Source organism: Trachurus japonicus, chromosome 3 (genome assembly GCF_045865225.1).
Source record: "Trachurus japonicus isolate A0001 chromosome 3, Traja_1.0".
NCBI classification, from domain to species: Eukaryota; Metazoa; Chordata; class Actinopteri; order Carangiformes; family Carangidae; genus Trachurus; species Trachurus japonicus.
The window spans coordinates 3170348-3185432 of NC_140909.1; the positions used below are offsets into that span (position 1 = coordinate 3170348).

At 40.4% G+C, this 15085-nt stretch overlaps 1 protein-coding gene across 1 annotated transcript in view; it reads left to right on the forward strand.

Annotated features, from left to right (window-relative positions):
- Positions 1–14646, forward strand: part of scg3 (secretogranin III) — a 37487-nt gene extending 22841 nt beyond the window's left edge. Inside the window, exons 9-12 of the mRNA XM_085772908.1 lie at positions 794–877; positions 2768–2875; positions 5488–5577; positions 14508–14646. Coding sequence (XP_085629034.1) covers positions 794–877; positions 2768–2875; positions 5488–5577; positions 14508–14626 — 401 coding nt within the window. The 3' untranslated portion in view covers positions 14627–14646. The remainder of the gene's footprint in view (positions 1–793; positions 878–2767; positions 2876–5487; positions 5578–14507) is intronic.
- Positions 14647–15085: the final 439 nt, after the last annotated feature.

Sequence of the window (15085 nt, forward strand, 5' to 3'; positions counted from 1 at the left end):
TCCCTCTGAGCCGTGTGACCTGTTTGTGTCTGTAACAGTTTATAATAATCCCTTTGTAATAACATCATAACACACACACACCCCCCCGTTGTGCTAACACACATTTTAATATCATTGTTATAAGTTCATCTCCCTGGATCTCAGGCTGTCATGTTAAGTTAAATCATAAATCATATAATAACAGAACGTTACCACACAGAGTTGTTTTAGAGGTAAATACAGAGACTGTTGATGAAAAACTGTCCCTGAAGGCAACGTACATCAGTGGTTTTACATGAATTTCCCTCTAAAACAACTCTGTGTGGTAACGTTGTGTTATTATCTCATAGCGTGGTGAATGTGCAGCTCACAACTTGTCCACCAGAGCGTTGTGGAGTTGTTGGATTGTGTATTTGATGAGTTTGATGATGAGGGAAACCAAGAAATCCCATAATGAGCCTCCGTAGCGTAGCTCTGAGCAGCTCACGGCTCTGCTCCGCCGTTCTAAAAACAGCTTGCACCGACAATTAAAGGTAACGAACCTACTGCTATGACTATAGGGATTATGGCAATGGGCCAATTTGCCAAAATGTTGAACTATCCCTTTAATATATTACAGAGAGGGGAAAAAACCCTGTCTTTGTTTCTCTCTGTCTCCCTCTTGAACCCACTCTTCATTAATTAGCGAGCGTCTGTTGTGATGCTAATCAGCCTGCTGAGTCACAGGGACAAGAGGCTTCTTCACTTCACTTCACTTCATTTTATTTCATTTAATTCATCGTCTGAACGTCTGTTTTCTCTCTCTCTCCTGCAGAGAACCTGGATGCCATGATCGCCATGCAGACCAGGAACAAGCTGGGCAAGTCGCTCACCGCCGCCGACTTCACCGCGCTCACCGGTGAGAGTTTAATAGAAGAAGAAGAACAGTCTGTTAATTGTCATTTGTGTTCAGATGAAACCAGAACACACAGTCATCGTCAAACTACTGTAGAAAGTCGGCAAATAAAAAATGAACATGACTGATCTTGATTGGTCCGATGATGTCATCAGCTGATGTAGTTCAGCATTTAAATATAAATATGGCATTTAATTATTATTTATTTTACTAAATGAGACTAATATGTCTATATCAGTGGTTTAAATCCTTAATATGGAGCACTTTGTTATTTCAATACTGGGAAAAACAAAACAAAAACAATGAAAAGAGTATTTAACTCATTGAGTGCCGCGCTCCTTTCCAAAGTTTTAGTCAAGTGTACCGGCAAATTAGACCATATTTGACTTTTTATTTTAGAGCCATAGTGTATTCTATATTATTGCCACCAACACATACTGTAGCTCATTTGAAAGGTTTAACTTTATCCTTCAAATGGCCACAAACCGTTTGTTTCTACGTGCCTCCGTTCCTGAGAAAAGTCAAGCTAAACATGGCTGGGTTTCACCAAAATCCCTCCTTTTTTTCTAGAAAAGGAGATAGAGCGTCTTTTATGAAAGGTGCGCTGTTTGTGCCTGTCGCTCTTCTCACACTCGCATTTCTGGATCAAAGGGCTCGTATAAGATAAATATACACAACAATTGTTGTTCTATTCACAAATCCACCATCGGGGGCGGGGGGGGCGCCACTAAACAACAATAACACAGACGCACCGTGCCGTGTCACAGCCTCTCGCCGCGGAACGTGAGGCTCTGCCGGCCACAGCGGCTCGCGAACACCGGTCCCGCCGGTGTTCGCGGTCCGTCTGTGGTACGGGTCGGCGGTGCCGGTCTGCTTTGACCCAGAGACCATCAGATTTTACCGCGGGAGGACTTTGGGGAGGACACGGTGTTGCTCCAGATGAAGACCGGGCGGGACTGTGGGCTGAGAGCTTCCTGGTTCAGCTCCCAGCTGCTGCAGCCTCGCGGGTGAGAGCGGAGCAGCTGCGGCGCAGCTGCGCTGCATCCACATGCAGAACTCCGTTTGCAGAAGCTGAGTTATGATAAAAACTTCCAGATCATGAGCTGTCATGTGACTTTGATCGTCATCTATTTCAGTTCTGCTCGTCGTAGAGTCCCCAAATTTACATATAATGTGTATTAAAGTGTCTATTTTCATAATTTAAAAAAAAAGCAAAAAACGAAAAATTTCGTTTTTGGCACTCAACGCATGGGAACGAAAAACGAGAAATTACGTGGTTGGCACTCAATGAGTTAAAGGGATACGCCAACGTTTTTTTTTTCCGTGTCTTGCCTCACTCCCGAGTCCATGACCAGCAGATAGACACCATCCTTTCGACTGTGCGTGCAGTAACCATGGTGATAGAGCCGTATCGCCCGTAATTAGCTTAGCTCAAACACTGGAAGTGTATGGGTAGTGTTAGCCTGCCTCCACCTAAAGTCGCTAATTAGCTTAGCTCAAACACTGGAAGTGTATAGGTAGTGTTAGCCTGCCTCCACCTAAAGTCGCTAATTAGCTTAGCTCAAACACTGGAAGTGTATAGGTAGTGTTAGCCTGCCTCCACCTAAAGTCGCTAATTAGCTTAGCTCAAACACTGGAAGTGTATGGGTAGTGTTAGCCTGCCTCCACCTAAAGTCGCTAATTAGCGGTGCGCCAGCTCTGCTGCACGCACAGTCGAAAGGATGGTGTCTATCTGCTGGTCATAGACTCAGGAGTGAGGCAAGACACGAAAAAAAAAATGTTGGTGTATCCCTTTAAACATTTTAGATTTCTTTTTGACGTCATTTATTTTGAACATTTAAAACATTATACATATATATTTTAAGACTCTTGTTGTGTGTTTTCCTGCTGAAGGTAAAAACCTGGACGAGGACGACAACACCAAGGCCGAGGCCGCCAAGATGCAGAAGGAGTACGAGAACCTGAAAGACTCAACCAAGGAGCAGCCGTCCACCGAGACCAGTCAGTCCTGATCCGCTTCTGATCTAGTCCAGATTGTGGTTGGCTGGCTTTGTTTGTTTTTAGTTTCTTGTCACTGTCGCGTTACAATGCGGTCGCTCGCCCGCAAATAAATTAATGAGTAAATAAATAAAGCAGATCATCACAATTGCACAGTGTGTAGTGTCAACACGGCAGCGACATGCAGTCCTCCACCCTCACTGTCCTGCTCCTGGGACATCCACGGCTGCTTTTCAGTCCCAGTCCCTCCTGGTTTCATCTGTGTTAATTAAATTAGGTTGAGTTTCCATTACGCGTGCCGACAGCCTTTGATCTGTCATCAGTGTGACGAGACAATCGATATAGATATACGTGTATGTGCTGATTCAGATAGTTACAGTAAATAGTGGTTTTTGTGATTATTAATTGCATTTAATGTGCCTGGAACAGTGGAAACCTGCCTGTGAGGTCTTGGTGACGTGTGTGCACTGCGCGCCAGTCAGCCACTGCGCCGGCTGCGCTTCGCCTTGCACCGAGAGTAGAGCAGGTTGGAGCTGGCGAGCTTTCAGCGCACCCTCGGCGCGGCTTTTTGTCCCCCTGCTGCGCTGCCACACCCATCTCTCAACAAGAAACCCTACACTGTAAAAACTCAAAATCTGTCCAAGAATATTTGTCTTATTTCTTGTCAAAATGTCTCAATTTTAGTCTAAACTAATCTCTTTCCACTTAAAATAAGACTTGTCACCTAAAAATGAACTTGTTTTTAGATAATTTTCACTTGTTTCAAACTAATTTTTGAGAATTTTAGTAGAAAAATCTGCCAGTGAAAGCAAGTTTTTGTACTTAAGGAAGAAAAACTTGCTCCACTATCAGATTTTTCTACTTATTTCAAGTGAAAATTATTTTGAAACAAGTGAAAATTATCTAAAAACATGCTGCTTTTTATGTGATAAGTTTTATTTTTAGTAGCTGCCACACCCATCTCGGCGCACCGCGGTCTACCAAATTACCAAATCCGCTGCGCACGGTGCTCTGTATTGATCTGGCCTCAGAGCAGTTTGACTAAGTTTTTACCAGTTGCCCCATCAAAGTGATAAAAACACAGACGACTTTTGTTACATGTTAATATTGATTTTGTTTTTTGTTGTTGTTGTTGTTTTTGCAAAATGGTTAAATTTAAATTTTGTTTTTTTATGTTTGTGATTTGTTTCAAATAAATTCAGATTTTTCCACATAAATCAGTTGAATGAAGCCAAACATCTTCTTCTTCCTCTTCCTCCTCCTCCTCCTCCTCCTAGTCAGTCACAGCCAATCAGAGCTCAGTCCTGTTTGTCCCTGAACTAGGCCAGAACAGAGGAAACAGGAGAGCTGGCTGTTCTCTGCTCATCAGTCTAATCCACACACACACACACGCGCACGCACGCACGCACGCACACACGCACACAGAGGCTCGAAAGGCAAAATGAACCATAAAGCAGCAGAACTGCAGCTTTCAGCAGGAAATGAAGTAAATCCTGACTAATGTCGACTGCAGTTGCGTAATAATATCATATTTTATTATTTTCTATTTGAAAGAATGTCACGTATGGTTTAATCCACATTTAATCTGTGGTTACGCACCGTTGTAATCTTGACTGCTGTTTAATAATAATATATAATATAATAACAACTGGCTCCACTGCAAAAACTCAAAATCTTACCAAGAATATTTGTCTTATTTCTAGTCAAAACAAATCTAATTATACTAAAAATAAGACTCATCACATAAAAAGCAGCTTGTTTTTAGACACTTTTTACTTCTTTCAAGCAGATTTTCACTTGAAATAAGTAGAAAAATCTGATAGTGGAGCAAGTTTTTCTTTCTTATTACAAGCACAAAAAACTTGGCATTTTTCTACTTATTTCAATTGAAAATTTGTTTGAAACAAGTGAAAATTATCTAAAAACAAGTTAATTTTTAGGTGACGAGTCTTATTTTAAGTGGAAAGAGATTAGTTTTGACTAGAAATGAGACATTTTGACAAGAAATAAGACAAATATTCTTGGAAAGATGTAGAGTTTTTACAGTGTAGGGCTTCTTGTTGTCATCTTCATTTGTTTTACCCTTTTATTTTATTTTATGTTATAACCACTGTACATTGGAGTATGTTAGCCTACATACGGTCTTTGGTGTAGATGATAATCTGATTGTTCAGATTTAATGTTTTGATGACTTGTCTTTTTCGTGTTGTGATTGTACACTGCAAAAACTCAAAATCTTACCAAGAATATTTGTCTTATTTCTAGTCAAAACTAATCTAATTATACTAAAAATAAGACTCAAGACACTTTTTACTTCTTTGAAGCATATTTTCACTTGAAATAAGTAGAAAAATCTGATAGTGGAGCAAGTTTTTCTTTCTTATTACAAGCACAAAAAAAAGAAAATTATCTAAAATCAAGTTAATTTTTTAGGTGATGAGTCTTATTTTAAGTGGAAAGAGATTAGTTTTGACTAGAAATTGAGACATTTTGACAAGAAATAAGACAAATATTCTTGGAAAGATTGTGAGTTTTTACAGTGTAGAAGAGGAGAGGAACTCCTTAGTCATGTTTCTTCTTGTTTCTTCTCTTTCTTTCTTTCTTCTTCCCGTCAGGTCGACCCGGGAAGTCTGAGACGTATCTGGAGGCGATCCGGAAGAACATCGAGTGGCTGAAGAAACACAACAAAGAGGAGGGCAAAGATGGTGAGAACACACACACACACACACACACACACACACACACACACACACACACACAGACACTGACCTCTCTCTAGTGTCTGAGTGAGTTTATACACACTAAAAAATGTTGGGTTATCTCTGTAACCCAATTTCTGAGTTATTGGTGTTGGGTTAAGTTTTTGGGTTATTTTTCCAGAGTGTAACCCATTTTCAGGGTTATAGGCTATGAATTTAACCCAATTCCTGGGTTGTTCAAGTAATTGGATTTTTTTTTTTTTTTTTTACAAGAGTTTACTTTTAACTCATTGAGTGCCAACCACGTAATTTCTCGTTTTTCGTTCCCATGCGTTGAGTGCCAAAAACGAAATTTTTCGTTTTTTGCTTTTTTTTTAAATTATGAAAATAGACACTTTAATACACATTATATGTAAATTTGGGGACTCTACGACGAGGAGAACTGAAATAGATGATGATCAAAGTCACATGACAGCTCATGATCTGGAAGTTTTTATCATAACTCAGCTTCTGCAAACGGAGTTCTGCATGCAGATGCAGCGCAGCTGCGCCGCAGCTGCTCCGCTGCTGCTCTGCTCTCACCCGCGAGGCTGCAGCAGCTGGGAGCTGAACCAGGAAGCTCTCAGCCCACAGTCCCGCCCGGTCTTCATCTGGAGCAACACCGTGTCCTCCCCAAAGTCCTCCCGCGGTAAAATCTGATGGTCTCTGGGTCAAAGCAGACCGGCACCACCGACCCGTACCACAGACGGACCGCGAACACCGGCGGGACCGGTGTTCGCGAGCCGCGGCGAGAGGCTGTGACACGGCACGGTGCGTCTGTGTTATTGCTGTTTAGTGGCGCCCCCCCCGCCCCCGATGGTGGTTTTGTGAATAGAACAACAATTGTTGTGTATATTTATCTTATACGAGCCCTTTGATCCAGAAATGCGAGTGTCAGAAGAGCGACAGACACAAACAGCGCACCTTTCATAAAAGACGCTCTATCTCCTTTTCTAGAAAAAAAGGAGGGATTTTGGTGAAACCCAGCCATGTTTAGCTTGACTTTTCTCAGGAACGGAGGCACGTAGAAACAAACGGTTTGTGGCCATTTGAAGGATAAAGTTAAACCTTTCAAATGAGCTACAGTATGTGTTGGTGGCAATAATATAGAATACACTATGGCTCTAAAATAAAAAGTCAAATATGGTCTAATTTGCCGGTACACTTGACTAAAACTTTGGAAAGGAGCGCGGCACTCAATGAGTTAATAGGTTTATATTAAACATACACTTAGATACTCAGACACACACCCACATGGATAAATACACTGAAATGTGTTCTACAGGGTCTGACCGGGTCTGACTGCTTGTCAGACATATATTATTGTCTATGGTCAGAACCCCCGGACCAAGATGGCCGCATCTAGTCAGTATTTATATCTATGGAACTTCCTGATGAGAATCATTTTGTCCTGTTGTGGGAAAGTTGGTGATGAGGCCTCAACTAGACGGTGTGTGTGTGTGAGTGTGTGTGTGTGTGTGTGTGTGTGTGTGTGTGTGTGTGTGTGTGTGTGTGTGTGTGTGTGTGTGTGTGTGTGTGTGTGTGTGTGTGTGTGTGTGTGTGTGTGGGTGAGTGTGTGTGTGTGTGTGTTGACACCATTATCTGTCTGCAGCCTCCTCTCTCTCCACAGCAGCAGCATGTTAATGAGCTGCTGTCCTACATTCACATGACCTGCTGCTGGGAGCACCTCCTATACTCCTCCTCCTCCTCCTCCTCCTCCTTTTCCCTCCTCATTCTCCCTCCTCTTCCTCCTCCTCCTCTTTCTCCTCTCCTCCTCCTCCTCCTTTTCTTTCTCCCTCCTCCTCCCTCCTCTTTCTTCCTCCTGCTCTCCTCCTCCTCCTCCTCTTTCTCTCTCCTCTTTCTCCCTCTTTCTCTCTCCTCTTTCTCCCTCCTCCTCCACCTCCTCCTCTTCCTCCCCCTCCTTCCTCCTCCTCTCCTCCTCCTCCTCCCCCCTCTTTCTCCCACCTCCTCCCTCCTCTTTCTTCCTCCTCCTCTCCTCCTCCTCCTCCTCCTCTCCTCCTCCTCCTCCTCTTTCTCCCTCCTCCTCCTCCCTCCTCCCTCCTCCTCCTCCTCCTCCTCCTCCTCCTCCTCCTCCCCCCTCCTCCTCTCTCTCTCCCCCCCCCCCTCCTCCTCTCCAGTGGACGTAGTTGTTTTCCTGTCTCCCTCTGTGATGACACCAGTGGTCTGAACTCATTAACATTTCATTCTTCGTCTTAATGAAGCTGCGTCGGCGTCGGTCTGAGCGACTCAGCAGGTTTCAGCTGCTTCAGCGGCTCAGAGCTCTGAGCTCTGACATTTACAGTACAGACACAAACACAAGCAGATACTACACTGCAAAAACTCACATATCTTACCAAGAATATTTGTCTTATTTCTAGTTAAAAAAAAAATCTCATTCTACTTACAATAAGACTCATCACATTAAAAGCAGCTTGTTTTTAGACACTTTTTACTTCTTTCAAGCAGATTTTCACTTGAAATAAGTAGAAAAATCTGATAGTGACTTTTTAGGAGTCTTATTTTAAGTGGAAAGAGATTAGTTTTGACTAAAATTGAGACATTTTGACAAGAAATAAGACAAATATTCTTGGAAAGATTTTGAGTTTTTACAGTGTAGGGTTTCTTGTTGTCATCTTCATTTGTTTTACCCTTTTTGATGTAGATGATAGTCCGATTGTGCAGATTCAATGTAAGTTTTTGTTGACTTGTCTTTTTCGTGTTGTGATAGTACGCTGCAAAAACTCAAAACCTTACCAAGAATATTTGTCTTATTTCTAGTCAAAACTAATCTAATTATACTAAAAATAAGACTCATCACATTAAAAAGCAGCTTGTTTTTAGACACTTTTTACTTCTTTCAAGCAGATTTTCACTTGAAATAAGTAGAAAAAAATGATAGTGGAGCAAGTTTTTCTTCCTCATTACAAACACAAGAGAAAATTTGTTTGAAACAAGTGAAAATTATCTAAAAACAAGTTAATTTTTAGGTGACAGAGATAATTTCCTAAATAATATTAATTTAAAAACACTGTTTAAATATATAAGATTGTAGGCTATAGGGCTTTTATTCTGAAATGCTACTGTAGGTGATCTGAGGTGGGGAATAAACCATAATAGATAGGCCTCTCTTTATTATGGAGCCTGAACGAGGCGGCCAGCTGCATCATGGGTAATTAGGACGGGACTCATCAAGGAGGACGATCCATATTCATGAGACGAGGAGGAGGAGGGAAGCGAAGCGAAGCGAAGCGAAGCGAATCCCACGCTCATCTTAATTGCAAATCGGGGGCGGAACAAAACAAAAAGACGCTTGAAAATAAAATACTCTGCTCTCGAGTGCCTTCATGTCGGAGGAGGAGGAGGAGGAAGAGGAGGAGGAGGAGGAGGTTTTCTACACACTAAAAACAGTTGGGTTAAAAAATAACCCAACTACTGGTTCAAATAAGGACAAACCCCTTTTTTGGGTTAATTTTAACTTATTCTTTTTTTTCTTTTTCTCTTAAACCAGCACTAAGTAACTTTTCAACCTTCATAAAATATTTTCATAACTTTTGTGATGATACATCGACTTACAACAAGTTGAATGACACCTCTGTCATGGTCTGAGGGGGTCTGTATCATTATGGTCTGTATCTCTTTCTCTGGCACTAAGCAGCTTTGAGGAGCATGGTAGGAACCCGGCTCTCACTTTACTTTCACTTTCACTTTCGCGAGTCACAACAAGGAGGGAACAGGCAAAACGGCACTTTAGCAATGGATTATGTTTGTGTTTTCACTTTGAAATGATCCACTGGAAACAGAAACTTAGTTTTGATGTCTTCTGTTAATTTTAATGCAGGATATTTACAGGGCTTCACGCTAGTGCTCATGGGAAATGGAGTCTTCCTTCAGGCAAAACACTACCGCTTTGGTCCACAGGCGCCGCCAAACTCAACCAAAACTGAAAGTTCTTTAGTACTGCTTTAACCCATTGGGTTAAAATAAGCCAAAAAAGGGGTTTGTCCTTCTTCAAATCAGCAGTTGGGTTAAAATTGTTTTTTGTTTTTTTTAACCCAACAGTTTGGTTGTTAAAAACTACAGAGAGTGCTCCAAACTTTTCTACCAAGTGACACCACTGTCACAGAAATGAATGGCAGTGGTGTCACTGGTTAACGCTTGGAGCGCTCCCTGCAGACCTAGATTGAAAAGTGGTTAAGTTCAAGTACAATTACTTATCATTAGTACCTCTTCAAAAGAGAAAGAAAACTTTCTTGATTGATCATCTTATGTTTTAATACATAAAAAAAATAATTAATATTAGCTATTTGCTAACTCCGGTACATTTACATTGGGCTTTTTCCTTTCTCTTTTCCTTAAAAAGAGAAAAGAGCTGATGTTATTAATGTACATTGTCCTTTTTAAATAAATAAATACATTAAATTAAATTAATAAATTAAACTTTTTTCTTTGACTAGTGAATGCACTGCAAAAACCAAGAATATTTCTCTTATTTCTCGTCAAAACTAATCTCTATTACACTTAAACTGTTTATAAAAAAAATATATATAGGCCTATAGAAATTTTTCCCCCCAAAGAACATTTTTTTGTTGTTGTTGTATCATAAATATGTCTGACATTTATAATAAACCAAACGGCTTGGAAGTTAAAGTTTAGTTACCTTTATTTAAACTCGTTAGTACACAAATATTCGGTGAGTTATGGTGATTTTAATGGTTGATAGACCTCTAAAGCAGGAAGTAGACACGGCTTCCCCCTGACCAAGATGGCCGCCACGTTGACGTATTCCACTCAATAGAGCTGCCTGGGAACGCGGCATCTAGTCAGTAGGCCTATATACGTATATCTATGAGAAAGTTCAACAGATCGGAGGAAAGATGGTTCTGAACCTCTCCTATATAATCCTTCATCCTCCTCCTCCTCCTCCTCCTCCTCCTCCTCCTCCTCCTCCTCCTCCTCCTCCTCCTCAACAACAGCTGCTGCAGAACAAAAGCCTTTTCATCTACAACACAGCGTCATAGTAACGGAGCAGGTTTATTGTGTTTACTCCATTAGGACGAATCAGTGCACTCAGTGTGTTTGTTTAAATCTGCACATACATTAATGTGTGTGTGTGTGTGTGTGTGTGTGTGTGTGTGTGTGTGTGTGTGTGTGTGTGTGTGTGTGTGTTTACACCTACACACTGCTCAGATGAGCCAGAGCAGCAGATGGACGTAGCGGCCACATCCTGGTTTTGGCTCGTGGTCGTCGTGGTTCCTCACGGCAACAACAACGACAACCAGAGAGACACTCGTCCTCTGATCAGACTGAAGTGTTTTAATCCTTCACAGAAACTTTATTATGAAACAAAGCGATAAAAGCTGTTGTCACGGTGACGAGGTCGTTCCTCCGTCAGCTGTTGGAGAGCTTCATCTCTAAATATAGACACATCCTGTCTGACTGGAGCAGGACGAGGACAGAGGACACATCCTGGTTTTAAGGAGGAACTCTGTAGGATTTCCACCTTAAAGGGATAGTAGCATTTTTTTTAAAGTGTGGTTGTATGATCTACAAATAGCCCCTAAGTACTTTAATTGCAGTAGAAGACTCTCTGCACTCCTCCCGTTAGCAACGCCAGCCCATAATAGCCCTGCCCAGAGATTTACAACATACAGTGTTGTGAACAGACCCAAAGAAACGGCCTATTTTCACGGCCTAAAAGAGGTTTTACCTGAAAAAAAACACACAGTTCCATTGTTCACTATAATATAATTTTTTCCAGCCCTTCAAAGTGCAGGAAAAACACAGTTTTTATTTGGACCTAACCACCTCACGTATCCCTCCGCCCAGGGTTAGCGCCCGCCGATCAGCAGTTGGTTCGGTCCAAATAAAAACTGTGTTTTTCCTGCACTTTGAAGGGCTGGAAAAAATTATATTATAGCGAACAATGGAACTGTGTTTTTTTTTTTTCAGGTAAAACCTCTTTTAGGCCGTGAAAATAGGCCGTTTCTTTGGGTCTGTTCACAACACTGTATGTTGTAAATCTCTGGGCAGGGCTATTATGGGCTGGCGTTGCTAACGGGAGGAGTGCAGAGAGTCTTCTACTGCAATTAAAGTACTTAGGGGCTATTTGGAGATCATACAACCTCACTTTAAAAAAAATGATACTATCCCTTTAACTCTTTAGTATTTCCACCTTAACTCTGTAGTATTTCCACCTTAACTCAGCTCCATGTCCCTTGTCTCCAGCTCCAGAGTCCTAGTTCTGGTTAAATCAATGACTAGTAACTAGAATTTGTGGAAATATTGTTGATACATTTCTGGAAGAAAGACTTTTTTTAGAAGAAAAATGATGAAAATTAAAAAAAAAAAAAAATCTAGAAAAAAGTGGTAAGAATTCTAAAAAAAAAAAGGTAAAATATTTTCTCAAAAATTTCTAAAAAAAAAGTAGTAACATTTTCAAAAAGGTTTAAAAAAATTCTAGAAGAAACTGGTAGAATTTCTAAAAAAAAAAAAAAAAGTAAAGACACCAATCAAATAAAAAAAAAGTGGTAAAATTTCAGGAAAAAGTCGGAGACCCCCTTGAACCCTGGAGGTCCGCGGTCCTCACTTTGAGAACCATTGAAATCAATTTGTAGACTTGTTGTAACTAGGCAAATTCATGTAAAACCACTGATGCGTGTTGCCTTCAGGGACAGTTTTTCATCAACAGTCTCTGTATTTCCCTCTAAAACAACTCTGTGTGGTAACGTTGTGTTATTATCTCATAGCGTGGTGAATGTGCAGCTCACAACTTGTCCACCAGAGCGTTGTGGAGTTGTTGGATTGTGTATTTGATGAGTTTGATGAGGGAAACCAAGAAATCCCATAATGAGCCTCCGTAGCGTAGCTCTGAGCAGCTCACGGCTCTGCTCCACCGTTCTAAAAACAGCTTGCACCGACAATTAAAGTTATAACGAACCTACTGCTATGACTATAGGGATTATGGCAATGGGCCAATTTGCCTAAATATTGAACTATCCCTTTAACCATCCTGAACAACCACCATCGCCTCTTCACTGTTTCTTTATTCTGTGTTTATGTCTTTACTTCCTGAGTTCGTAATCCCAGACAAACTCCTTAACCTTAATCCTGAGTGATGACGAGCCACTTGCTCCAGATTCTCTCCGCCTGATTGGGCAGCGAGGAGCGAGGATGATGAGGATGAAGATGAGGATGTCTGGTGTCTGATCTCGTCTCGTCTCGTCTCGTTACAGTTTTTCTCGATTGCTAAGACACATTATTTCTCGAAAGCTTCTCTCCTTTTCTCTAAACTGTGAACACAAACCTCCAGTTTTCAAGCTACGTTCACAAACCCTCAGACTCTTCTAGCAAAACCTCAAAACTTTCACCTCAAAACAGTTCAATCTGGTGCCCAAAACTGAACTATGCACTGCAAAAATTCAATATCTTACCAAGAATATTTGTCCTATTTCTAGTCAAAATGTCGTTTCTAGTCAAAATAAATCTCATTCTACTTACAATAAGACTCATCACATTTAAAAAGTAGCTTGTTTTCAGACACTTTTTACTTTTTTCAAGCAAATTTTCCACTTTAAAGTGGATCAAGTTTTTCTTTCTTATTACAAGCACAAAAAAACCTGCTTTCACTGGCAGATTTTTCTACTTATTTCAAGTGAAAATTAGTTTGAAACAAGTGAAAATGATCTAAAAACAAGTTCATTTTTAGGTGATGAGTCTTATTTTAAGTGGAAAGAGATTAGTTTTGACTAGAAATGAGACATTTTGACAAGAAATAAGACAAATATTCTTGGAAAGATGTTGAGTTTTTGCAGTGTGTTGTCAAATCGTGCCCCGAGTCAATCAGAATTAAAAACGCTACTGAGCAGCCACTAAACACGACATAGACAAATAGAAAACACAACGCTCAGCACATGAAGCTGTAGAGATAAATGTTTATTGTTCACTGTAGATAAATGCATGTTGCAAATCAAAAAACCTGTAGCACTTCTCTCCTTCCCTTTCTTTCACCCTCCTCTTTCCCTCCCCACATCCATTTCATCCCCTTTTCCTTCCTTCTTCTTTTTTCTTCCCAGTTCATCCCTCCCTCATCCTCTCTTCCTTCACTCGTCTCTCACCCAGGGCCGTTGTATAGGGGAGAAAGGTGGTGATAACTCTAGGGGCCCAGCGCCCAGTGGGGCCCATAAAAAACCCCAGTAGTCTAATCTTTGTATGACTGATTTATTCTGCGTAAGACCCTGACTAATACTCATAGTACACTGTAAAAACTCAACATCTTTCCAAGAATATTTGTCTTATTTCTTGTCCAAATGTCTCATTTCTAGTCAAAACTAATCTCTTTCCTCTTAAAATAAGACTCATCACCTAAAAATTAACTTGTTTTTAGTGTTGTTGTAGTGTTGTTTTCACTTAAATTCACAATAAATAGAAAAATCTGCCAGTGAAAGTAAGTTTTTTGTGCTTGTAATAAGGAAGAAAAACTTGCTCCACTATCAGATTTTTTCTACTTATTCCAAGTGAAAATCTGCTTGAAAGAAGTAAAAAGTGTCTAAAAAACAAGCTGCTTTTAATATGATGTGTCTTATTTTGAGTAGAATGAGATTTGTTTTGACTAGAAATTACATTTTGACTAGAAATAAGACAAATATTCTTGCTAAGATACTTGAGTTTTTGCAGTGTAATGCTGCATTAGCATCAAAACAAAGAAGGCTAAATAAAAAACGATAATACATACGTAGTCTAAGAAAAAAAAAAAAGGAAAAGTTAGGGGGAGGGGCCCACTTTAGTATTCTTTAGCCTGTGCATTTAGCACTTGTACGTAAAAAAAATTAGTACAAAAAGCAGAAATCCTGTGCGTTTGACAGTAATCCCTGCTCCGCTCTGTCCCCGTTCCCCCCCAGACTACGACCTGTCCAAGCTGAAGGACTTCATGGACCAGCAGGTCGACTCCTACATCCAGAAGGGAATCATCGCCAAGGACGAGGGCGACACCATCAAGAGGATCTACGGCAGCCTGTGAGGCTCAGCTCGGCTCAGCTCGGATCGACTCACTGCACTGTAAAAACTCAACATCTATCCAAGAATATTTGTCTTATTTCTTGTCAAAATGTCTCAATTTTCATCAAAACTACTAATCTCTTTCCACTTAAAATAATGAGACTCATCACCTAAAAATGAACTTGTTTTTAGATCATTTTCACTTGTTTCAAACAGATTTTCAATTGAAATAAGTAGAAAAATCTGCCAGTGAAAGCAAGTTTTTTTTGTGCTTGTAATAAGAAAGAAAAACTTGCTCCACTATCAGATCTTTTTCCACTTAAAATAAGACTCGTCACCTAAAAATGTACTTGTTTTTAGATAATTTTCACTTGTTTCAAACAAATTTTCACTTGAAATAAGTAGAAAAATCTGCCAAACTTGATCCACTATCAGATTTTTCTACTTATTTCAAGTGAAAATCTGCGTGAAAGAAGTAAAA